The sequence below is a fragment of the Xiphias gladius genome, chromosome 8 (genome assembly GCF_016859285.1).
Source record: "Xiphias gladius isolate SHS-SW01 ecotype Sanya breed wild chromosome 8, ASM1685928v1, whole genome shotgun sequence".
In the NCBI taxonomy this organism is placed as follows: domain Eukaryota; kingdom Metazoa; phylum Chordata; class Actinopteri; order Istiophoriformes; family Xiphiidae; genus Xiphias; species Xiphias gladius.
In genome coordinates, this window is record NC_053407.1 from 23605132 (window position 1) to 23631316 (window position 26185).

The following is a 26185-nucleotide window of genomic DNA, read 5'->3' on the forward strand; positions in this document are numbered from 1 at the left end:
CAGTCCAAAAACTGTTCAGAAAAACAAGGTGTCGGTTTTCAACCTCAAGCCTCCGACGCATGATGAGGTTGTCGACGGAACATGCCTTTTTATTTATAAATCTTGCTGCAATGATACGAATACATTTCTCAAACCTTTACTGTCACCCAAATGAAAGCATGACACAAAATAAGGGTACGAGAAAAGTCCACAACATTTTTAAAGCCGTATCAATAACTGAAGCTTTCAGAAAACTGACCAGATTCCAAATAGGCCTCTTTATTTATTCATTTAACATTTCACCGAGAGTGAGACAATTTCATAACGCTCCTCACTTATTTTTTTATCTTTTCCCACTTTGATTTTTCCCATTCCCAGCCTTATTTTAGAGTGAGAACTTTATTTTTGCAAAACAGCAAACACATAGCATAGAAATTGTCTCTTTATTTTACCTTTAAGATTAATATTTAATATAATTTAATTAGCAAATTGCGATTGCACCTAATTGCCCAAGTTGTCAACACTTGACCAAGAGCGCTCTGATTATTCACAGCGCGCTTTAAACTAAAATGTCTCTTTTTAAACCTAAAAGAAAGGTTGGACTGGGGGACAGACAGTTACAAGAGAGTTGGACAGGTGCTTATGATTTTTTCATTAGTTTAATGTGACTGAGACTTGTCTCATCTACAAGGAGAATTGATCGTGTAACGTAATTTCAAAAGGACTACTAAACCTGCGGAGCAGTGTGACAGGTATAGAGAGGAGCAAAAAAGACAAGTTGCTCTCAGTTGAAATTTAGAGCTGATCAAAAACACTCAGGTTTGGAGCAGGATCGTTAAATCGACCACGAGCAGCCCTAGCCAGTTTAGGTTTGAGACTCCTTGTGTAAATTACGTTTTAAAGCCTTTTCACATTGCCCGAAATAAAGCTCTGGTGGAGAAATGCTAAAATCTTCATTTATTTATTATTTTGTTTGCCTAAAGTTCGTCAAATCTCAACACAATGAGTCAAAGAAAAAAACAAAACAAAACACTTGAATCAGCTTATAAAATACCCATCATGTGTAAGTTTTTAACTGTATAATGTAAACTCCCCCTAGGTGGCTAAAAACCCACAAATTCACAGAAACAAAACAAAGAACATAAAATGCCCTCAGTGGTAGCTATAGCCATGCTGGAGACGTACGTGACTGCGCAGACAAATTATCTAGAAGAAAGTGATGGCCCATGTGATTTATCCCAAACAAAGCAACAGTGGAGGTTAATATCATCAAATTGTGATCAGTTGTGGTGCAAATAATTTCTTTTAACAACTGGTAACCAGTTGCAACTTGATTGATTGATTGATTGATTGATTTTTTCTAATAGTTATTTTTATTTTTCATGACCTTTTCAACATTTGCTATTTTATTATTTCATTATATTATTATTTTACCAAAAAGAGCTGCAACTACAATTAATATAATCATACATTATTGATTAATGTGCCAATTATTTTCTCAATTTATCAATTCATTATTTGGTATATTAAAATGCCAGAAAATTCTGAAGAGTTCCCATCAGAATTTTGAAAGAGTCCAACCAACGGTTCAGAACCTAAAGATGTTCAATTTATCATCACATAAGACTTAAGAGATGTTACTGGATGTTTGGTAGGTTCTCTCGTAAGATGAATTAAACAATTAATTCATTAACATAATTACAGATTAATTTTCTGTTGGCCAGTTAATCAATTAATACTATGAAAATTACCAAAAAAAAATTTGTTGCATTCCCTGTAGCTGTTAGTTTTGTTTTTCTTCCTCCTTCCGTAAAATGGAAAATTATTGTAAAGTCGGGAATCTAGGTGGCATCGTTTCCGTCGAAATGATTACTTATTTCAACTCAAAACTCCAAGGCGAATAAATCCGTCCAGCCTAAAACAATTTACCACCGTGCGGCTGCAGCGTCTGCGGGAACCTGAATTCACTCTGACAGTATCAGCCGTTTGTGATTTGTGGAGGTAGACAACAGCTGTGGGTAAAGGGTATAACAAATTGAGGGGGACAAGTGGAACAAACCTGAGTGTTTATTTGTTGGTGTTTGCTCGCCATGCTCTAAATTAGACATCCCCGCTGTTTCTTGTCACCAGCTGAATCCAAATGTGTTGTGGGCAAAAGAGACACTTAAATATGATTTACTCACTCCAACATGATTTAAATGAGCCTCTTGGCTGGTCCGGACAGACTGACAGCATTGTCTTTATCGCCGCTTTGTTTTATTTTTGGCTGTTTACTCTACCTCTCTGCTGTCATCTCGCACCGTGACTTTAAAGGAGCCCGCTTCAATCTTCCAAGATCTGGAGAGAATAAGCACCCTTTTATGTTCTAAGCGCTGCGTATGACAAATATGAAAAGGGATTCAAGAGAGAGCTGACAAGTTTTGTGTCGCCCTGTTCCGCGGCTGCAAAGAGCTGTGCAGGGAGAAGTCAAACCTGCAATCTTACAACATGAGAACCTGAACAAAAGCGAGCACAGAGGTAGACCCCTTTCGGTCGGGGTCTTGCTGGGTCAAAGTCATTTAATGCTACTTAATGTACAAACAAAAGGCATTTCTGTGGAATAAGGCCTGAAGATTGAATGCTGTGTAGCTTGTACACGCTTCAGCGTGGGTCTTTCTGTGCCATTTGTGCTTGTTTTTTAATCCAAAAAAAAAAAGACCGTGTGGTTGTGCAGCAACATGAACAACAACACTAGAGTATTAATAAGTCCCACACTGGCTTCAATTTTCCCAACCTGTCAGTCCAAAGATATTAGACAGACAGAACAAATGACCTTGATAAATTTCTTTTAATTTTTCAAAAGATCCTTGAATCTGTATTCGAACAACTAGATAACAGAGATAATGCATTTATTTCCTCCTCTTCTCAGCACAGCTGGAGAGCTGAAGAAAAAGGAACGAAATCTTTACAGCACAGCCAGACATATTGGCTTTTTTTTATTCGACACATGCTTCTCCCTCGTCAAAACATTGCCCACAATGCAATCTGACCGCCGACTCCATCAGATACAGCTGTGCTATGCCAGTAGCGGCTTGTGCGGCCGCGAGCCACTGCCCCTGGAGCAGAGATGTGATCAGACACCCCAGCTCCGGTGAGTCACAGAAGGCTCTACGCAACTTTTTTCACACGCGCACCAATGTTCCCCCGAGACCTGTGAACTGACCTTGAGCCAGGCTGGTGGACCCATGCTTCCAGTCTTTACGCTAAGATAAGCCGATGGCCTCGTGGCTCTCGCTCCAGGTATCGATCTAATCATCTAACTCTCATCAAGGAAGTGAATAGACGTATTTCCCTATATGTCAAACTATTGCTTAAGTGCTTTATCCGGCACATAAGGAATATTCCCCTCAGTGGAGAAGATTGTGAAGCATTGAAGTTAAATCTCCCCTTAATCGCGTGGGTTGAAGTAAGTTCAATATTATATCAGCAGCAAACGGCAGTTTGTGCCGTTCCCAACTTTTAGGGTCACAACAAGGTCAACAAGAGGATGTTTGGGCACAAGCAACATCATTGTAGTGCTAACGAATCCCAGGTTGGTTTTCACGTGTCTTGAAAATTAGTCCTCAGGCCTGGCGGTCCGGCTGCTTCCTAACTGCGATGGCAGATCTCGCAGCACTCCAGACAAAACTCGAGAAACTCGGTTGGCTCGCAGCAGGACTGGAACAGGTACGAGTGGCAGTGGGCGTGGCAGTTGAGCTCCTCCACGGGCGCCTCCTGGACGGCCGAGCAGCAGCGGGCGCAGGCGTGGCAGCAGCAGGAGCAGAGGGCGGGGAGACAGGAGGAGCAGGCCTCCAGCAGACCCAGGAGCAGCACGGAGCACTGACACGAGAGGCACGCCAGCAGCAGGCGGAAACAGGAGTCTGGGGGCATCACGGTGAGGACAAAGGAGACAGAAAAGTGATTCAGCTGCAGATATCATATCTGAGGTCACCGAAACGCTGCTGTCGGTTCTAAAAGCCTGTTAGACACCATCAAAAATGAGGATTAATGACTCTATTAACCCTAAATTAATCTCTCGCATGTTTTGTTTGTCGTGCCAAGTAGAACTTAAAAGAGAAACTACTCCGCTGCGGTGATCAAGTGTGATTGTGTTTACTTAATCAGAGAGGTTCGTTCAGTCCTCGAGGGAAAATAAAAAAGGCCACAGAGGCTGCCGGTGATGAACAACAACTAGGAAGAAGCTGTCACAAGATAATTGCTCCCCTACCAAAATTAGGTGCAGATGAAATTGCATACATTAACCTAGCTGGTGTGTCACCGTGCATCTCTCGCGATCCCAACCGTTGCGTTATTACTCAGCTACCGTTTTCATCCTCACGAGGACCCGGTAGTCAGTGAGCTCATGCAAATCGAGCTGTTTTATCCTGTTTACTCAAGGAAGTAAATGAAAAGGAGATGGCAGAATTCCCCGGGGAGTGGGGTTCAGCATTTTCCTGCTTAGCCGCTCGAATTATACACCCCCCACACATAACTCATGCTAATATCTGTGTGTAGATGAAAAAGGAGCATTATGTGTGGCTACTGCATTGATTTAATGCATAACTTTATGGCGATAACAACATGAACACAATGATAAACAAAGAGCGGCCCACCGCAAGCTTTGATAAAACTAGAAGAAAGCGCAGCCGTTTGAAAGTCTCCGAGGAAAACTTTTTGGAGCTCTGTTTAGAAAGATGGATTTGTCTCTCACAGAAAAATCATTTGAATGGACACGTGTTTCACGCAGTTTTTCTTTTTTTCTGCTCGCTAAGGATGAACGACCAACCGTATTTATCAAATTACCAATATCGCAAATCTTCCCCTGAACTAAATTTACTGTTGTCTCAGTTTTGAACAAATAAAATGTCTTAATTTCATAAAATTAACCGAGAATAGGCACAACAAGCATTGCTCCATCTGGGGACTGCATGGGAGGCAGTTGCTTCCCACTGAAAAACTTGAGGTAGTGAAGCCCCAGTTGTGACCCCAGCACTCCATGTGTTATTTTTACCTGTTATCCAGGTTGCATCTTCAGAGGTTTTTTTTCGTGATCTCATCGATGTCTGTTGTCCGCCCGGGATCAAAAAATGCTTGTCGGGTTCAAAACCACCATTTAAATCCAATATTTCCCCAGACTGCGTCGGCCGCTACCTGACCTGGCGGGCACACAGTGTGTGGAGATGTTGGGTTTCAACCCAGGTCTCACCCCCCGAACAGGAGACATCCGTTAGATCACAAAGATACATTGGAAGATGCGACCCGATGCTGGATAACTGGTAAAAAAAAAAAAAAGTACTGTTTTGATTTTGCCTCTGAGGTTTGTATAGGGGAGGTTATGTGACTGACTCACAAAGTAAAGTACGAAGTGCGTGGAAGTTAACCTGACAAATATTTTAACCAGCAGCTTATTTTTTCCTCCTTGAATCTTTTTGTTTCGTAAAACTTAGGCGTACTGTCAGAAAATATGTCAGAAAAGGCATAAATCTAGCTTTTGTTTGACTTGTTCCAGTTTGTCCTCAAGCGCTACGGGAATGGTCTCATTGCTGCCCCTTGTGGCTGACGTGGGGGAAGAAAAACACCTCTTAAATCCGCGACTCGGTTGCGGGTTTCCACCAGCTGTGGTGTTGTCCCCCCTCAGCCCCAGTGGGGCTGTAAGACCACTGCTGCTTTGTGCACTAGAAAAGGCAAAGAAGGTGCCATACTTTGGAGGAAAAGAATACTTGGACAAGCCGCACAAATTTGACATTGGCTTTGTTTGAAGTGTTTTGAAGCGGTATGTTTGGGTTTTACAAGAGGAAAGACTTCAAGGGTGAGGACCAAGTCCGACAAATGTACATCCGGTTGATTTCTCAACGTATCACACACAGCCGCCTCAGGAAGCTTTTCAATGAATGGCATCAAGCAGGGCAACAGCAGCCGATAGCATTAACCTAAATACCAATCATTAAGCCCAAAGCTCAGTTCACAAGTCTGTGCTGTCCTACTACAGTGAATCCAGACAAACGTGATAAACCAGTTTGAGGAAGGAAATGTCATGTTCTGAAGTATTTACTTACCAGCGTTATCAAGATAAACATGACAATTTATCATGATATCAATTTTAGATCATAGTGTCCAGGCCTATTTCAACGGACAGTGTATGAAAGTTAGTCACATTACTGTGCTTACCACTTGGTGTGGCCGCGGGTTGGTGTGAGCCGGCCCCACTGGCCTTGCTCCCGTTCCTCCCGCCGCTGCCGCTGCCGTTGCTGCTGCCGCGGTGCGCCGGAAAGCCGGAGCCCTGCGGTCGGCTCAGGCTCGCCGGAGGAGGGGGGAGTCCGTGGTCTGGGACTGCGAGGCCACATGGCGAGCAAGCGGGCTTCTGGGGGTCACACTGAGGCCTCCTCAGCCCCGCTGCCCGCTGTGAGGAAGGCAGAGGCTGGGCTTGGGCACACAAAGTTGGAAATCATGATTACCGCCGAGCAGGAAAAGTGCGGAGGCTCAAAAGGTCAAGATGTATTGGCTTGTTTTTTGTCATTTTGATCAATTGCAATTTGGTTTGTAATTTGCACCATAAAGTACAATATAAAGACAACTAAGTCCCGCATTATTAGATAATTTTGTGGCTTGGGAGGGTTGGTCGTTTATTTCTCACTGCTGATATTTTACAACATATATCATTTGTTATCGCCTGAAAACTCAAGGAAACGCAACATTAAATACTTGATTTCAAAAGACATTTTGATACGTGCACGTGTGGTGTGAACATTTTTCTTAATAGCCACCCTCTTCTCACTAACTCATCTTCGCTTTTTACAAAACTGATTTGTTTTTCAGTTAAGTCCCTCGTCAAGAGTCACAGCACATAATTTTGGTCGCTGTATTGTTTGCTGTTTAGGTCTCCACTAAGGGTTTCCACTTACTGCTGATGAGGTCAGCGGTATTTCCTCTGGTGCAAGGGTCTCGTGCCGTAAGGATTTCCTCTGGCGGTTTTAAAGACGCACCACCTTTAGACACATCAAAAGAAAAAGCAATGTCAGAAAAAAAAAAGACGTGTCAGAGATTCCTCACCGACCAAACATAAATAAAAATTCTGTAGAACCAGGATTTTTTTTTTTTTTACATTTGCTTTCGTACAGTATATGCATCTGTTTTGTAAATTGGTCTTTCACATGAAGACAGTAGTAATCTATCAAATTAAATCTTGTCAAATAATTCAATAAGGTGTTTTGGTTAGGGAGTTTCAGTACCCCGTGATGCCCTCACTGCTGTTTCAGGGGCTTTACCACCTTTGTGAGGATAAAGTTCTTCAGGGAAATAAGGGTGCAATAGTTTTAGCATTACCAAGTAGCAGCACAAAATATTTGTCCTGTGTTCATTGATTGAAGCTTAAAAACCAGAGGCCAGAGCAGGTGTGTGCATGTATTTTTTTAAAAAAAGGACTGATCGTTAGTACTTACCTTCAGCCGGGTTGCCCTGGTCTTCCTTCTCATCCACAGGTGAATGGTCTCCGGGTAACATTTCTGATGCTCATGACTGCTCAGGACATCGGTTGCACTGTGTTCACCCAGTCACCTTCCTCATCCCCCTGCTCCTGCCCACGCCAAGAGGTCAGGAAACCTCCGACAACACCCAAAACGCCGGCCTGAGTCACCGCTCAGGAGACTGTGAGCTGTAAGCGTGTGTGTGTGTGTACGTGTGTGTGTGTGTGTTTTGTTGTGGTTCGGGGACTTAACAACACTCCCCTTCCCAGCAGGTCTCTGAGCGGCCGCTCTAAACATGCTGATCACAGAACAGTAGAGCACGGTTGAGGCCCGCTTGTGTGACTAAAGATGGCCTTCTCTGTTCTGCTTTTAGTCACCTAACACAACGGAGACACATACCCCACAAGTGTGTTAGCTGATTACTGTATTAATGCAAGTTCTCTCGCCCTCTTATGCTCAGACACACACACACACACACACACACACAACCATATAACACTAGCAAGGTTGTGTACTACAAAACCAGAAGGAAAACATCAGTTAACATTAAATGTATTTCTATATACTTTCAAGTGACATATATTTATGAGCAACAAAAACATATAGACAATAATTCATGCACACAAATGAACAAAATCTATGTTGTAAAAATTACGTTTTTAACTTTTCTTTGACAAAAAAAAAAAAATCTCAAGGTCCACTTACTAGCATGGAACAAAATCTCATGGTTCTCTTTAGTGGATGGAGTTTGCAAACTCCATGTCCATGGCCTGATATCTAGATACGCCACGTTGTGTTACTTTAGACACCCATTATCATGTGGTAAAATGTATGTAAAACACTATTGTTTCATGTTAAAAATGTCATTTGAGAACACAATGCCTCGTTTGTTTGTTTTTTTCCATTACTCCTTGCGGGCTCCGACAAAGCCCGCTGTGTGACGGTGGGTCACATGAGATTTGCTACTAATCGCTGTCATAGTTTCAGTCATACCACGGTCAACATACCGTCCTGAGTCTGACAGGCTCGGTCTGAGATGTCCTAAAACTGCTCGCGTACCGAGTAATTAACCTTTGTGAGTTCCTCTGGCGCCAGCCTCAGTAAAGTTGTCGCTTCATTTTTTTTTTTTTTTTATCCTTATGACCGTTTTGTTTTCTGGTGTGTGATGAGTACTGCGGCCTCACGCGGCCACTAGTGCGGCTTTAGACCTTCAGTCTTGTTTACTTATCTACTTATTCTCATCTGGTTCAGCTCAAGGGGAATCAATCTCAAATTCTGAGTTTTTTATTTCAACCTCCCAAAACGAAACAAAGCCATTAATAAGTAATTAATTACAGTTTGCTACATTTACTTTTTATCTTGCTATGTGAAAATATCATTTTCCCACTTAAGGACTTTTCTCGAAGAGATTGAACACATTGGCGACAGCTTACGTTGATGAGAAGATGAACAGAGAACAGCCCTTTCGGAGGGGGCTGTTGACTAAGTGCTGTCAAAAGTGCCGCGTTGAAAAGCATGTTGACTTGCCCGCCTCACAGTGAGTATATGGCACATCAAAGCAACACGTAAGTGAAGCTGTTGAAGTTGTCTCGCGCCGCGCTAACTTCCACTCAGTAAACACGCTGCATGGAGAGGCAATCAGAGGGAAATGCCATCTAATGTGCTGACAGCGAATCAAAGGAAGCCGTGAGAGGCAACAGCAAACCTAAAACGAACCCGTTATCAGCAAAGACAATTACTGACATTAGTCAAAACACGGTGCGGAGAAAATCTGAGGCCTTTGTTCTTTTATTTGGTTGTGAAGTCTACAGTAACAACTTCACTTCGCAGTGTTCATCAGTGAAGGAGACGACGCGATGCAGCTGGGACCGTTTGTCCGTGAATTTTATTATTAATCGAATATTTTACACGTTGATGTCGTAAATTAAACAGGAGGGTAAACCAAAACCTTATCTCCGTGATCATCGAGAGACAAACAACCGCAAATTTGAACAAAAACTTTATGAAGAATTAATGGTTCGGAAAAACAAACTACTGTCTCATTCCAGAACATTCATTTGATGATAATCACTATCATGCACAGTATTATGTTTAAGGTATGGTAGCATGAAATTCTGCGTAGGCGTACATATGAATGACTACACTTTTTGTCAGTAACTACAGATAGCACACACTGCTACTGAAACATTCAGTATTACATATTGTAGCAGTATTATGAAGGATTTACGTACATCAAATGTAAATGGATTTTGAATAATCTACTTATGTTTCACTCTTATTTTTATTCAAATTAAAAGTCAATGATCTGAAATGTAATGGAAACCTGCATGGGCTCCCTGGTTGTTGTCGATAACAGACGCTTTTTTTTTTTTAAAAACACACACTTCATTCTTGACAACCAAAGGCCATCAATTATTCCACAACTGTCAAGATTTTTCATGCGATATGTTGGGAGTATCGATGAGCACTGAAGGCATTCATCCGGCTAAACAATGAGCAAACTGATCCTGCAAGATCTCCTTTCCACAATGTATTGTTTTCAGGTTGTGTTTATATGTGTCATGTCAGCCTGCTTTCACAGGCCCAAACAGGACAGTACAAATGTATTTACCCAAGAAAAGTCATTTATTCATTTCTTTGTAAAAAAAAAAAAAAAAAAAAGAAAAAAATCCGAAATACCCCACATACAGTTTCACAAGCGTAACTGTGCCAGATTAGTTGTAGCATGTGGTATCAAGTCTGTATAAATGGTAGATAACTGAAGGCAAAATTTAACAGTGCATCAGATTTATATTAGGCCCGATTGCACTGTTCAGAACAAAAATTGATATTTATCTGTGTAATTTATCACAGGTTTCATAGTAATACAGTAAACATTAAACCGGTTTACATACATTTTATTTAATTTTAATGCGATGTGATGGACGTACGACTACAGACAAACACATCTTTATGAATACAGATTTGTATGCAGTCAGCAACTCCTCTGAGCACTCTGAACCCTCAAACTTTTATAAAAGAGAAATGTTTGGAACAATCTTTTTTCAGGGGAAAAACATTAAGCTACACACACATCAGACACACTGGCGTCGCTTCTTTTTTGAAACGAAACCATATAAAACCCTCTTCATCAAAAAGAATCTCAACATACATATAGAGTACGTAACAATACATTTCTATGTACAGAGAAAACAGAGGAAGAAAAGCACAAACTGTACATGTTTTCATCTATTTCCATTACAAACACAACATCTCCATCTTTGTTGTAACTTGGGATTCACCCTCGCTATGCTTTGCTCCATTAGTTGCAGACATTCACAACAAACAAACAAAACATTCATTTTCAACGTCATAACAAATAATTCTGTGAATCATTTACTTTGGCCTTCGAAATATATTTACTTAAAACACATAGGGATGGATTATTAAAAAACAAACAAACCTATTTTCCCCAAACTATCAGATTCTAACTGTACTTCTGACTGTGTAAACTCTTATATATCCCTTGATTTTTGAAGTTTATTGCATTATGTCATAATGCGATTCTCTTGGCAACCTCTCCCTTGCGAAAGACAATATTTTGGTGAGACTCTCAGGCCACCGGGTACCACATGAAGACGCATAAGTGAAGTCACAACGGCACTGCCTTGTACGTACATCCCCGAATGCTCAATTGAGAACTTGCTTTACTGCTTTATGATTGATTATGTGTAGTCTGAAACACTTCCACTGTCAAGGGTCATTCAAGGTCAAACAAGTGCTCTTCGTCATTTGCAGTCATGTCATGATGCAGAGTGGCTGGTGTTACTGTCGGCACCAGAGGTTTTTGGTCATTCAGATTCATCGCTTTCTCTTTAAGGAAAAGACACCTGCAAGAGGCCAAAGGCCAAGACGTTTCAATCCGTTATTGTAGCACATCAGTCAATTCACTGATTTTTGTAGTTCCGAATAAAAACACAACTCACTGCTGGACTCGTAAAGAGATGTTTGGGTTACTGTGGCTGTTGCTGTTTGCCGCTTTGCCCTCCTGTATTTGACTCCTGGAGTTTCTGCTCACGCTCTCCTTCTCGAATCCCGGCAGTGACGCCTCAGCCGCTGCCGTCTGCAAAGATTGATCAAAAAAATCAAACTATCGCCACGGTTCCAGCAGTTCAGACCCCTCCAATCAAGAGGCTATGCTCAAACACATCCGCTCACCTGTAAGCTGGCGTTCACAATGGTCCTGAAAGCAAGGTTCGAGGACACATTTTTTATCAGTGATGGACTCCTGTGGAATAAGAGAGGTTACAGAATTTCAAAATAGACACAATCCATGTCTAATTCATGGCAAGAAAATCAATACCTTGTATATATTCCAAAAACCACAAAATGGTAAACAGCAATAGTTTGAGGCAAGGTCGGTTACGATGACAAATAATTAATTCGAATGAATGATCAGGAAAAGTCCTCGTATTAGAGCCCGCAAACTGTCGCCATAGTTATTCCGATCATATTTATCATTCATTTATTGAGGATTATAATTGAAAAAAACAAACGTGTGCTATACTGCAGCTGCAGTATAGAACCAATTTAGGCCTAAACCATAGACAGGAAGAACACAGGCCAGAGTAGTAAGCGACAACATACTTGTATTTACTTTATGCTTATTTCATTTTTGATTGATGTTACGTTCAGTCAATCAGTGGGCTTTCTACCCTGTGAACTGTACACAAAGGTGCCTTAAAACATCTTAATTTTTGTTGATGGAATACAAGGTCTAAAAAAGACAAAGTGTATAAAATTTTGAGAGTTAATATTTAATTTAATATTTATTTAATTAGATCTGGGGCAGACAAAGCGAGCATATACTGTGTACAGTTTCTCATTCAGTCTTAATACTGCTATATATTTTACAACAAGGATCTATTTGCAAGTTAATTAGACTACACTCCACTAAATAGTAGACGGTACACCATGATCCATGTTAAAACTCAGACGAGGCAAAAGAAAAAGGTTTTTCTGTATTTCTACCTGAATACTGAAACCAAGACAGGAAACCCTTGAGAATCTTTGCTTCAGCCCTTTTTACCAATGAAATGGCGTCATTTATTGTTTTGGAAGTGTTAAAAAATGTCTTGATTATTGTCATATTCGAACTGAAATACGTGCAGGTACCCTTTACAACAGTGCTGCGACAAGCGGGAAGGTATCTACTGTACCCTGGGATCTTCTGGGATCTCCTCCTCTGGTATTCCACCTCATCCACCGTCCACACGGCACCTTTCACGTTCTCCACACGCACGAAACACTTGTGCAGGCTCAGGTTGTGGCGAACTGCGTTCTGATCCAGAGAAAATCAGAGCGAAGGAGATGTCACTGAATACATGCTGCCTAAATCAAGTATGACACGCACAACTGGGATCACAGAGTTAATTATCTGCGGGCGTGATACCTTCCAAGTGGCAGCGTTGCGTCGGAAATAAGCAAACGTCCGTGTGAACCAGTTGTATATCTCGTTGAGTGTTAGCTGCATGTCTGATGCTTCCATAATAGCCTGTAGATGGAGAGTAAATAACAAACTGGAGCACATTACGGGGCCAAATTAAAGCCTTGACTGTTTCACCTCTAATCCAAGGAATGAGGGGAAAGTCGTACACTCATAACTCTGAAACAATCTTTTTATTTTCAACTTCAAGAATCAACTTTTGGGCACTTCTTACATTACCTATTTTACAATTAAAGCCATTAACCTTCTCACTGACACATGTGGATAGTGTATAGGCGTAGGGCCGAAACTAAGGATTATTTTCATGATTGATTAATCTGTAAATTATATTACTGATTAATTAATTAATTGTTTGATTTATAAAATCTTAGAAAAAAGCCCAAAGCCCAAGCTGACCCATTTAAATTCCTTTTTTTCCCAATCAGCACTCCAAAACCCCAAGATACTCCATTTTCTATCACAGACAACTAAGAGAACCAGCAAATACTCATATTTAAGAAGCTGGAACCAGGGGACTGGTGGCATTTTCGCTTGATAAATTACTTAACTAACTAAACATTTCAGCTGTGGACATGTGATTCAAGTGAACGAGCTCACATAGGAATAGTCATTTCTCGGAAAGAAAGGCCTTCAGCATTAAAATGTCCATGTTCTAGGGAGCAGCGAATACAAAAAAGAGAAAACGCAGACTAAAAATCACCAAGGAGAAAAACACCTGGATGCTAAAATACACATTTCAGTATTTAAAAATGTAAATGATATAAATATTCATCAAATACATCAAATACAAATACTCATCTTATATTCTACGTCAAAGATTGTACCTGTCTTATCAGTGTTGCGTAGGTGAAAGGTGGTCTGATATCAGTGTTCTTGTAGAGCTCATATTCATTTTCTGAAAGAAGACACAACATATGAAGTGGAAAGTGGAGTAGAAAATGTGCTATGAACTATTCATTTGCTGTGAGAACATAATGTGAAAGTGACCACAGCATTTGGTTTACCTGACGACAACGAGTAAACCAAGGGGTGGTGTCGCTGTCTCATGGCCCCAGCACGTGCTGTATGAGTGGGCGACTCTTCTTCTTCACACCCCTGGGATGGAGCGCTGACAGGGGCCAGTGGTCGGGGGGGGGCTTGTGCCGAGTCTGACGGGTTCAGCGAGGGCAGGCTGAGCTGAGAGCGACACAAGGGGACGATTTCAAGTTAACAAAGGAACGGGCGGAATGGAAAGACTGACAGACGAACCAAACACAGAGGGAGTGTAACAGAGCAATTTGATTCGCCTCTTCAGAGGTGATTCCACTAATATCACAAGAAGAGGGAAGCCAATTATTGTTAATCACAGGGTGAAATTGTTTGGTGAGTGTTGTGATTATGGAGCAATATTTGCAAGATTAGCAAATGATTAGCTTCCACATTATCAGAGCATATCTGCCATCTGAAAACACAAAGGCAGCCACCTGATTTCAACAGCCAGGCACCGAAAGGAAGGGAAACGCTTAAGACACACATCATGCAGTCAGAGTTTGAGGGCTCAGGTAAAAAGGCTCTCAATAGTAAAACCTTTTTCCAGACATGCATTTGCAGTCCCATCTGATCAGATCTCTCTAAGCAGGTTCAAATGTTTCTGACCTTCATCTCATGCTGGTGTATCTCTAAGTCATCTTTTTTTTTGTTTCTAAGAAAAATACCAACATATTTTTGCGACTCATCCAACTGTAAAACTCTCCAGGTCAATTACAGGCTGGCGGTATCTTCATCAGAAGATAAGTTTGCAGCCAGACACTTGTTATTCTCACTCCCCACCACAGCTCTGAAATGCCTTGCCGTTCACAGCTCATTTGCTCTGTCCCTGTTGCTCACACAGCTATTACTGCACACCATCTACCTGTAGGCCGTGTGGGTCAGCAGCCGCGTCAGACTGTGGCGGCTGCAGACTCGCGGGTGCAGAGAGCGACTGAGCTTCTGAAGATGGCAGATGCAGGTGAGCCGTCATCGCTCGCAGACGCTGCCGTTCTTTGCAGAGCTGTTAGAGGAGAGGAAGGGAGGGAGAGGAAATCTGTAGATGGTGCCGCATCAAAATCACTGAACGCAGATGATTGAAATGAAGGGCTGTGAACCAGACACAAGTACAATTTCTTGCTGTGTCAAACATCAGGAAGGAGGAGGTGTTGGCTGAGCATTACATGAATATGTAATGTTCAGCCAAAGGGGGAAAAAAAGGCGTTTAGATGGTAAAATACATGTGAAAACTCAGGGCAAAGAATTCAGTGTTGCAGACTGATATTGCTTATATAACTATCAGGGGCGATATGTTTTAAATTTAAAAAAAACCTAATAACCTGTGCAAAGCAAAGACACACTCTCAGTGCGCCCAGTTAGGTTTTTCCATGCGCTGAATATTACAGTATCGTTACAGGACAGGTTTGCTTGGCCACTTGAACGCGTTCATGCAGCAGCTCCCACTTTTCTCGTTGGACAGCTTTACTGGACTCAAGCCTACCTGAAGCTCAAGCTGCTGGACCACCTGCATCTGGACTCTGCACTGGGCTGTGCTTCTGTCATCCAGAGTGTGTTCGCTGCCTATGTGCCTGAAACACACACACACACACACACACACACACACACACAGGTGCATTAAAGGAATCCTCCGCTGAAAATCTGTTCATTGAGTATCATATACTCACCCCCGAATTAGCTCTAAACAGCATTGTAAATCTTTCTTGACTGCTGTAACCCAAAGCCCGCTACAGTTGCCCTTCTCCACGAAGCACCAAGCTTCAAACTTTTTTAGTTGCCAGTCTGTGCCATTCGTGGCTCTATCCTTACTTTCAAGTCACAGAGACATGCCTCAGTTTCTCCTGAATAAATAAATCTTGGGTGATCTTTCAAAAATCCAGTGGTTGTTTAACAACACTCACAAACTTCTGAATGTTTTCCCAGAATCCAACTATCCAAACAAAGATGGCAGGTGGAAACGACTAATTCCTTGCTCGATTAAGTTAAAAAGTGTTACTTTCAGTTACATTTTATCTATATTAATGCTACTTTTCCATATTTTTCATATTTTCTTGCACAATAATATGTTTATATTTTTCTTGCATCATACAAAATGAGCAAGGAGATACTGTATGTAATTTATGGCTACCTGGGTTAAGAAAATTTTAAAATTGAAACTTGGAAAACTGGTTAAAAAAAAAATCTTTCTTATCGTGCAGCAGACAAAATATTTTTCATCTACATGGTTGGAAGAGTCCTTGACAATTCTTAAAATACGCAGTAAGTGCTGTAAACCGACCTTTTGTGTTTATCAAAGATCACAAGAGATTTATCTTTCAGAAAAGCGGATGCTTAGTTCTATAAAGATTTTCCGTGGAGCATTCCTTTAAATCACAAACGGAAAATTGCAAAGAGTCAGAAAGCTAAATAAATTACGATGGACTTAAAAAACCTACTTGATAAACTGGTTCAAGTTTTCACAGGCTGACTCACATCCGGGCCAGTTGCACACACCGTGACTGTAGAGAACATGTGAAGCGGCGTGATCAGCACTAGACAAAGGGGGAAAAGGAGGAGGGTGAGAGCATTGTCATGATTAAAAACCACAGCAGCCAGACAACACCAACAGAACGAGAGCTCAACAGCAATGAAACAGAAATAAGAGTGTTTTCTCTTCTTTTCAGGTAGCAGAAAATGACAGAGAGGTGGAAGGGAGCACTGAAAAATAAATGGAAAACTATTTACTTTTGATTTAGGACATGTACTCATGTAAACTTTTTCCTTCAGGTGGTAGAACACAAAGCAAACAAACAAAACAAAATATATCGTCCCGAGGGGAATTAAAAGTGAAGTCTCGCTGCAAAAGCAAACACCTCCCCACCCGTCTACACATGACAAGTCTTTCAAGTCTACAAAAAAGGCAGTGTCATCTGAGTTTTCTCGCAATCTGTTTACAGCCTGAACAGACAGATCTTACCGTTTTGCCCTGCGAGGAGAGGGAGACTGCTGGTCACTGGTCTGTCTCCCAGTGACTTTTCTTGACACTACGCTCTCGGCAGAAGAGTCCTGATTGCCCTTAATCGTGGTTTTATCTTCAGTTAGTCCTTTCACGAGCTCTTTCCATATCTGCTGCATGTCTGCAGAGCTGAAACCAACTAACACGTAAAGATACATAAAATATATTGTAAATTAAATCTAAGTGTGTTTTTTTCACACGATTGAAGAAAAAACCCTAAGATTGGGGGTTGTTATTCATAAACTATAAATTTGAGTACGTTTTCAAGATTTACTGTATAGAGAAGAGTCATTTTCTGTTCACACATGCGCCTCACATTCACACAGTTCACTCAGAGAAACAGAGAGAGAGAGCGACTCTTTCTCCTGAGCTAATTTTCCCCCCTCACTGTAACCCAGGAATATTTATCAAAGCTACAATATAAGTAAGGAGGAATTTTCTACTTTTAGGTGTCATTTTCATCATTGTCTCTCTTAAGTTTAGTGTAGTTATATAACTGAACGTAAAATCAACAAGAAAGAAATCTTCCCGTATCAGAGGCATGTTCATGTTCATATATTTTGGTGTTCTCGTCAGATGATATAACATAACATAATAACCCTACTATCAATTCAAACAGAAATTTGCAAACATGCCCTGAAGACCTAAAACATTGATTCTGTACTGAAAATTGAAACACACAGTTCACTGGAAATGATAACAGCTGCCACCGCCTTTGTTATCAACAGATGCTGCTCCAAAGAGGAGAGAAGAAACATAGAAGAAACGTAAAACCCTGGTGGTAAATGCGAGGAGGAGTGACCTGGAGAGAGGGCAGGAGAGGACAGGACTGGTCTCTGCACCCGGACGAGCTGCTGCTGTTGTTGCTGGAGCTGGAGGAGCTGCTGGAACACGAGCTGCTGTGCAGGGAGCTGGAGGACAGAGAGAGAAAACAAGGCATTACGCGGAAGAGCGAGGTGGTATTCAAGTGAATCTCTGCTCACACTCTATTTAAAACCTGGGCTAAAATCAGTGGCATATATGGCATCTATCTATCTATCTGTCTATCTATCTCTATTAGGTCACCTGCCTTCCTCCATCTGTGCTGGTTTTAATATGATTTCATTATTTGTGTCGCTCACGGGCCACCATAAAATGTGCCACAGTTCTGTGGATTCTGCAGCAGTTTATCTGTGTCCGTAGAAAAGTTAAAGATTAGCTATCAACCTTAACGCCAGAAATTGATATTTTGTTTGTTAAATTTAATCGAGCTTACTCATAAAAGCTTTCACCCCAAAGGTGAATATACAGTATAACCTTAGTGCAAAACCAGCCAAACAAACTGAAATATATAAATAAAAAAATTAAAAATAAATAATAACGGAGTACATATGACTACTCGCCTCTTTGACTTTCTTGCTGGGTTTCTGTTGAAGCAGCTGCAGGTGAATCTGTTGTTGCTGCGTCTTGTAAAACTCCTTCAGATGCTGTTAGAAAAATGGCGATGGTACATTTTTTCAATAAAACACTTAACTTCATTCTCAAACGACTTACAATGAAATTGAAGAAACAATATGCAATATAGTAAAGTTACAAGTTACCAACAGTAAAAATATTTCCGCATTCCCACAGTCTTTATTTATTCAGGTATGTGGTTTTGCTTAAGGAAGGTGTATTAGCAAGAATGACAGGAGGTTTCATTTACACTGAGTTTTTTTATTTTTATTCAGGGGTAAAATGCTTAGATGTCAAAGGGAAATTATTCATGGCTGTGCCATTCCCGGTACTGTGAGGTCAGCAGGCCAGCTTACTAGGTTCCCCTGATAAAGAAGTAAGCCGTAAGTAATGTCACAGCAGACATGTTGACTTGTCACGGCTGGAAAGGCACAGGGGAAATTAATACTGCTGGATGGCTCTGTTTCAAATAAGTGTGCCAGTCCGCCATGTTGGTGAGCCACAGTGGCAGCATCCCGAAACCAGTACAGCTAATTTGGAGCGAAGCCCCTATATTATTAATTATTTATAGCAGTTGTTATCCTGCTGTGACGAATCAAAATGACCCCTGTGAAATTAGCCCTTATCAATAAATTCAACTCGGGAGGTCAGGTAGGCTAAGTAGCTAAAGTTAATGTTAAACAAAATATATATAATGTTATTTAGTTTATTTGGGGCTTCGCAAGCCAGTTTGCCGACGCAGACTAGCTAACAAATTTTTCTGAACTTGATAGCTGTGAGGTAGTATCACAGTAACTTAACTTAACGCTTACTAATTGTAGGTTTTTTCACTTAGAGCAAGTTGAGCTGTAGCAGACAAGTTTGTTTACCCATTAGCTGAAAGATATCTCAATAGTGGATTAAGGTTAGCCGGCTAAAATTAACCAGTTTTTTCACGGCAGTACTGCGCTTCTATCTAAGCTAGCTATTTTGCCTTAGCAGACTAACTTAATTAACTTAGTTTCATTCAACTGACTAGTTAGTTAAACCTTACAGGCCAGTTTTTCAGTAATTATTTAGCTTACTTTGATGGCTATAAGATAATATTGTTTGAATTTGGATGTTCAGCTAAACTAACTTTATATTTCATTATATCGCATTAGGTTGTTTTGCATTCATTCCTTTAATTACAGTAGTTTCAGTCCAATAAGTGTTTGTGTGCAAGAAAAACTCTATTTAAACTCTAACTTGATTCTGCACAGGTGCAGTCCAGTAAACCGGACGGCTGCGTACTATTGTTAACAGCACATGTATTTGTGTTGTGCAGTGCATAAGTACCTGCTGGAGCAGAAGGGCGTGTTGCTTCTGGTGGATCAGCGCCTGTAGCTGGTTGGGGGACAGAAGCTGCTGCGTCTGCTGAGGAGCCATCATGGCCAGGAACACCTTCAAGAGGATGATGAGGGATGAAATGATACAAGAAATACGGTCTACAGAGTGAGAGGCGAGAGGACAAATATGCGAGAAAGAAGGCAAGTGTCAGGTGTTAAACAGTAATAACCATCCAATGGGAATCTTTCCAATCCAATTACAAAACAGTGCTGTCAACCTCTTCTGAACATCATAATGTTGGATTGTGTCATTGACCATAAATGAGATAGGAGATAGGTTGACCATTTAATTAGCAACACAATTACATGCTTGTTGTGACTGTTAATAGAAGTGTATGGGTATTAATAAAGGCAAACACTCACAGAATAATAACTGAGCTGCAGTGTTACTGATTGAGCGACAAATAACAGAGTGATTGTCTCCTTTTGTAGTCAGACGGAGGCAGCGGCAATTGCCATGACTGCATTTAGAAACAACAAAAGGCACTTAAAAATGTAACATATTGTATTACAAACAATAAAAAAAAATAATACCAGTGCTTACGATTGTTTGTTGGGAAAAAATATAGCTTATTATTTAAACAGTGTATGTCTTTTCTCAAATGATGAATATCCCTTTTTTTCTACATATAAAATGTCATTTGCTGTACATATGTGCAAAGGTTGTGACGTGATGTCCCTCAAGGCTTCACTGAAGGCTTTCAGTGAAGCCTTAGGGCTATAGTGGTGTAATATGTTGGATGTAATGAAAGAAGAAGGACACGTGAGGAATCAAAAGTTTCTCATTTTTGTCATCGGTCCAGTCACCGTCTGTGTTTCAACCAGACAGATAAGTCAACTAAAAGGACAAGAACAATGGAAATAGGTCGAGGAATAACTGTTTTTGCACACCCGGTGTGTGGATCTGAATTGAACCAGAGACAGTAACATGACAATCAAACAAAACAAAAAAAATTAAAAATGGCAGACACAAAGCAGTGGTGAAATTAGTGGAAAATGTGCAGTATTTATTCGGATATTTACAGTCTTTACATACACAAAAAACGTTCTCTACACGTGGGTGCAACAGAAAGTTGATTTTGCCAAAATTAATAAAGCAAAATTGAGTTAACCCAACTCATCAAACTAAAGTCTAGGTCTATGAAAAAACAAAAGATTTAACTAATTAATAATGTACTGGGTGCACCACTCAACACACCTAGTGTGTCCAACAAAAGTCACCCAGGTGTATAAAAATGTGCAAGGTAGCCAAACTTAGCCCACCACATACCTCTTAAATTTCACAACAATTGTAGTTAGACCAAACAAGCAATTTGAAGATGCTGCCTCGGACTTGGGAAAATCTAGTGGACATTTTTCACAATTTTCTGACAATTTATAAAATTATTAAAGTAAATGATTAATCAGTGCAGTGGGAAAAATAAAAATAGTTGCAGCTCTAGTCTCACACTCTGTGTCTTTCCTGAATCTTCTTTAGAGTGTAGTTTTAAATAAGGCACTGACATCCAGCTAGCTTCATCATCAATTATCATTATCAATGTTTTTTTGCCATGTTGTTAAAATTCTTTAAGTTGGTTGAAGGTGAAGGCCACTACAGGTACATATTTCGAGAGTGAATTAAGAGACAAGGACAGAATAAAACGAGCAAGATGAGAGAACAGTCTGAAGGAAACGGTGCTGGCCAGGGGTTCATTATCTTTGTTGTTTCATTGATTTCCTAGATTAAGATTCCCTGGGATGGAATCGTAACAGACAACCATAAAATTATGTTGGGCCATGCTTATTTGCCTTTCACTTGCATCTGTTTGGCCTACTTAGGTCTTTGAACAATTATTCCTCCATGGCTCTGACTCACAAACTAATAATGAAGGACAAACAGAGTTCTGCACGTCAACTCCCAACTTAGATCACATCTCATATGAAATCCCTGGCACGGTCAACAGAACTGCAGGCTCTGGGTTGGGTGTCCTGTCAGAGGATGTCCAATATGGAGTCGACTTGCGGTATTTCTCATGACATCTGCTTGACTAAGACCGTTCTGTTTCCCGCTTATGGAGAGGAGGAGGAAGAGACGAAAGACGAAGAAGAGGAGGACGAGAAGTAGGAGGAGAATGTATATACCTGTTTATGGTGGAGACTCTGCCAGTTTTCACCACTCACTCCACTGCAGGAGTCCCCATTAGCTACTCTCTCTCCTGTGCCGTTGTCTGTGTGACTGAGGAGGCGGCTGGCTGGGGTTTGACGGGCTGCTGTGGGACTGAGAGGAGACTCAGGCATCCCAGCTTAGGTCCTAAAAGAAAATAGACAATACCAAATGAGCTTTAAGTCTCAGAAAATGTATATACAGTTCAGCACCACTGCTAAATGTAACTTTCCAGTAAACACATGGCAAGGAAGAAAACTAACCTGTGAATTTTAAAAATAGCAAAGATGGTGGGCATGTATGTTCTACAGTAGGACAGACAAAGATAAAGAAAAAAAGGAAAAAAAAATTGTTTGCACAACTGAAATAAACAATGCAAGGCTTCAAATCCACTGAAATGCAGTTGATACAATTTACAGAACCCTGGACTGGATTATGGTAACACATGTACAAGAAAGCTATAAAATACAACCTATTACCTCTAAAATTGAGCACAAATAGGAGTTTCACTTCAAGTATTAACTACTAAATACATACAAGAAGAAAATGTGATCACAGGGCAATGATAGAAAGCCCTCTGATGTCTTTATTTCTACCAGAATTGATTTAAACCTACATACCATTCAGGTGAATAGTCGAATTCAGAGCATCCAGGCAGAATTGATGTCTCCAAGTCATGCTGTTTGGAATGAGGATGGGAGAGAACTGCTACAGTTGTGTGTCTACCTGAGGGGGAGGAGTCACACTATCAGTCAGTAAATTAGACAGTGAGAATGGCACTTGATCACCGGGTAGTGAAAAGCAGAAAGGATACAGTTACGAATCAGTTAGAGATGTAGATCATTTTTTATTTTAGACTTAAAATGGTTTAAAAGTAACAGTGCATGCCTGGTGTGTGTCTCAACGTTTGTACTGATGCTTTTTCTTCTACATTTGTAAAAAAGGTTCTCCACAAATAGTGAATAAACATCAAATCTACATTGGAACAATTTAAAAATACAATGTATATTGTAGAATTATAAATAGACAGAACATGATTCTTTGATTTCAGTTACCTATGTGGCAGTAAGAATGCATTTTTGCAGGCATTACATTTTTTTGTTAATATTGATAGACATACAGTACACAATCCAGTAACAAAAAACATTAAAAAAAAACCAACCCAAAATGCCTCAATACAAGTATCATTTATTGTCTTTCATGGTTAAAACAAAGCCTCCTTTTCTTTGAGAAAAGACAGGTATAGTTGTCTGTGACTTTATTTAGATATGCAGTATCTAAGAATTTTGAACAACAAAAAGAGCTCAGCAGCCACAACTGTCAAACTGTTATCAAACAGCTATTTACAGTAGTGCTAGCACTTTTACTTGATTAGCATTTCAGTACATCTATTAAAAACAAATAAAAGTGTTTTAATTTGAGCTGCTGATAAATACCCTAGAGTGTAAAAGTTCAACATAGCTACACTGACAAACAACACCTGATGTGACTGATGTAACAAACTTTGTACAGGGCATTTCTGCACACTCACCTCTTCATTTTTTTAAAGCATTTTTTTTTGTTAAGCGTTTTTCATTCCGTCATACTCTTTATTACTGTATTATTTCTTTTCTTCTTTTAGGCCTGCCAACTTTGCAACACTCCTATAGCGGTTTCTTTTATTGTCAGCTCTTTATTGAAAAATGTGTTTTGCAGACTGCAAGTGCACGATAAAGAAAGAGGATGAGAAGCAAAGGCCAAGCTGCTATAACATCAAGAGTTGTTATCCTTTTGTGAGATGAGAGGGATATCAAGGTCGGGAACAAAAACCTTGAATGCATTATTTTATATTTTACATCTTTTTATACATGTTTTTTTTCTTGTCATGGCATAAGAATGAAGAAATAACTTATCATAGCTATGAATATACAGAAAAATACTGTGGACTAGAACATCTCAAAAATTAAACTATGTATAACATGTAAATTAGTGCTGTACATTTAGATAAGCATTTATATAAATGACAGTAGAGCAGAGCTACCAAACAGATCCTGTCTTTCATACAAAACATGTCTTAAAGCAGAACAGACTTGAGAGCAATTAATAATTGAAATGTGGATATTATTACCAAGGTAACTTTCTGCCACCTACTGGATTAGTATTTACCTGCCCTGCAATTTTTATTGGAAGAAAAAAGTAATATACATTTATTCTGTATATTCAGAGACAGGAAAAACCTTCAGATTTAGTCTCCACCTTGTTTTACTTTTCATTACAATGCTCCAAGACAGTTCAGGAGTGAGATTAAAAGTTGACTTTGTAAGGCAAAGGTTTCATTAACCCTTTGATGACTGGGGGCATACACCAGCAGCCAGAAAACCTGAAGGATTGCGCTGGTGGTGTCATGAGCCTGCTGTCATATGACTCTGTCATGCGTTTCACCTCTGGGTCGTTCGTCTCCCAGCAGCGCAGTCCGGAGGTCAGGGGTTGACTGTTGTGCCCTCTCCCAGCTGTAACACTGCCGTGTGAGTCTGGTGGGCTCTCAGGAAAACAGTAATGCCTCATCCAGCTGGGGGATTGTACCCAGCCCACATGGAGACCCCAAGGCCGATAGAATGGTTGAGTCCAGTCCAAAGAACTCATTTGATACCTCCGTGGTTCCTGCAGAGGGCATTGTGGATCCACCCAACCCAAAGATCTACTCTCACAGAGCTTTCCCAGGAAGCAGCCGCTCTCCATCCAAGCCAGATACCCCGCCACTTTGTCATACCGCTCCCTCTCCCTCCTCCCTCTGGCCGTCCTGCACAGCCTGAAGTTCCCCTGCTGAAAGTCTCTCAGGTGAGCTTGGTGGACACCCCAGTGATGGCCCCGACCTTCCTCGCAGCGACTCACCTTCACAAAGCAGTCATTCACGGACAAGTTGTGCCGAACACTGTTCCTCCAGCCCGTCCCACGGCTCCTTAGGTAGGGAAACTGCTCCTCCATTGCTCTGTAGATGGACGCCAGGTTGAGTTTCTGGGAGGGGGAGGACAGGATGACTTTGGCAATCAGGGCAATGTAGGACAGCGAGGGCTTTGAGAAGAGCTGTGTGTCCTGAGAGGAGGGATTGTCTGAGGAGCTCATCATTTTATCTGGACGCCGGGCTGGGTTGGTGACGATGCTCCCATGGGTCCTGACAGCATCTACCATTGTTGCAGCCGTTTCTTGTGAAATAGTTTCTCTGCTGCTCTCCTCTGCCTTAAACGCATTTGTGAAGTCGCACCCTGCTTTTTGTTCTTTAAGGTATGAAGTGTCCGTTAGATGTTGTCTCGTTCTTCCTTTCTCTGTATTCATTCTTTAATTTTACCGTAACTTCTAAGTCCTAGCACTGCAGTGAAATTTAAAGTATCCTGCCCTTTATCAGATCCCACATCCTCCGACAGTTTATATTTTTCCTGTTGGACGAAGATATTATCTACCCCGACAGCCTTAACATACTCTTATACTGTTCACATCCAGTTCAGGGGAGTTCACCATTGTTCATTTAAGACACAAGACACTTACTCACTGTTAAAATATGTATTTTCTTTGCTCAGTAAGATTAAGAACTAGCCACTTTGCTCATAGCTTGGTCTGGACATGCCACTCTATCACAACTATGAGATAAACACAGGAAATAGTACAAACACAATGCATAACTGTAAACGGTGTAATTCTGGTATCCACAGATAAATCTTGATATGAGATAAGCATATAAAAGAGTAAACTTATGTGGAATGATGGTTTCTCACACTACCGGGTTTTCAAAGTTATTGCACCATCAGAGAGTCAGCGATTGGTCAATGGAAGTTATTTTAGAGGCCTATATGTAAGGCCTGTTGTTGTTTTAGTCCTCATGTGACCCATTTTGGGCCAAAAGCAACAAAACACAAATAGTTGCCATGGTGAATCTCATGCTTGTTGCACAAATATCATCATAACTCTTCAGGGAGCAATTAGTACAGTTAAACAAGAAAGATGTCCACAAAACTGAGGTTTTGGGATAGTTCTGCAGTAAGAAAATTAGATAATCATCAATCAATATTTTAGATTATATCACATGCTCAGCCTCAAAGAGGTAAGAGGATGATATTTTCTCCTCCTTAGCTTAAACTACTGTACATAGTTTAAGTCCCCCCTGCCCTATTTATAGTGTTGGCCCTTGCAACAATGTCATCTGTAACTCGACTCCATCTGTTAAGTCAGAGCATGTTGAATGTCAGTTGCCAGAAACAGAAGCAGTGCAGTTCATTTCCCACTGACTCTCCCACAGAGAGCCCC

At 40.8% G+C, this 26185-nt stretch overlaps 1 protein-coding gene across 1 annotated transcript; it reads right to left on the minus strand.

The window, feature by feature from the left end:
* Positions 1-11199: 11199 nt before the first annotated feature.
* LOC120792899 (forkhead box protein P2-like) lies at positions 11200-19807 on the minus strand. The gene is made up of 14 exons (XM_040132293.1): positions 19715-19807; positions 18346-18429; positions 17766-17874; positions 16925-17102; positions 16404-16499; positions 15452-15539; positions 14837-14974; positions 13950-14121; positions 13770-13840; positions 12892-12993; positions 12659-12780; positions 11658-11727; positions 11426-11562; positions 11200-11329 (listed from the first exon to the last, which is right to left on the minus strand). The coding sequence occupies exons 1-14, from the start codon at positions 19805-19807 to the stop codon at positions 11200-11202; spliced, it is 1590 nt and encodes a 529-aa protein (XP_039988227.1).
* Between the last annotated feature and the right edge of the window lie 6378 nt (positions 19808-26185).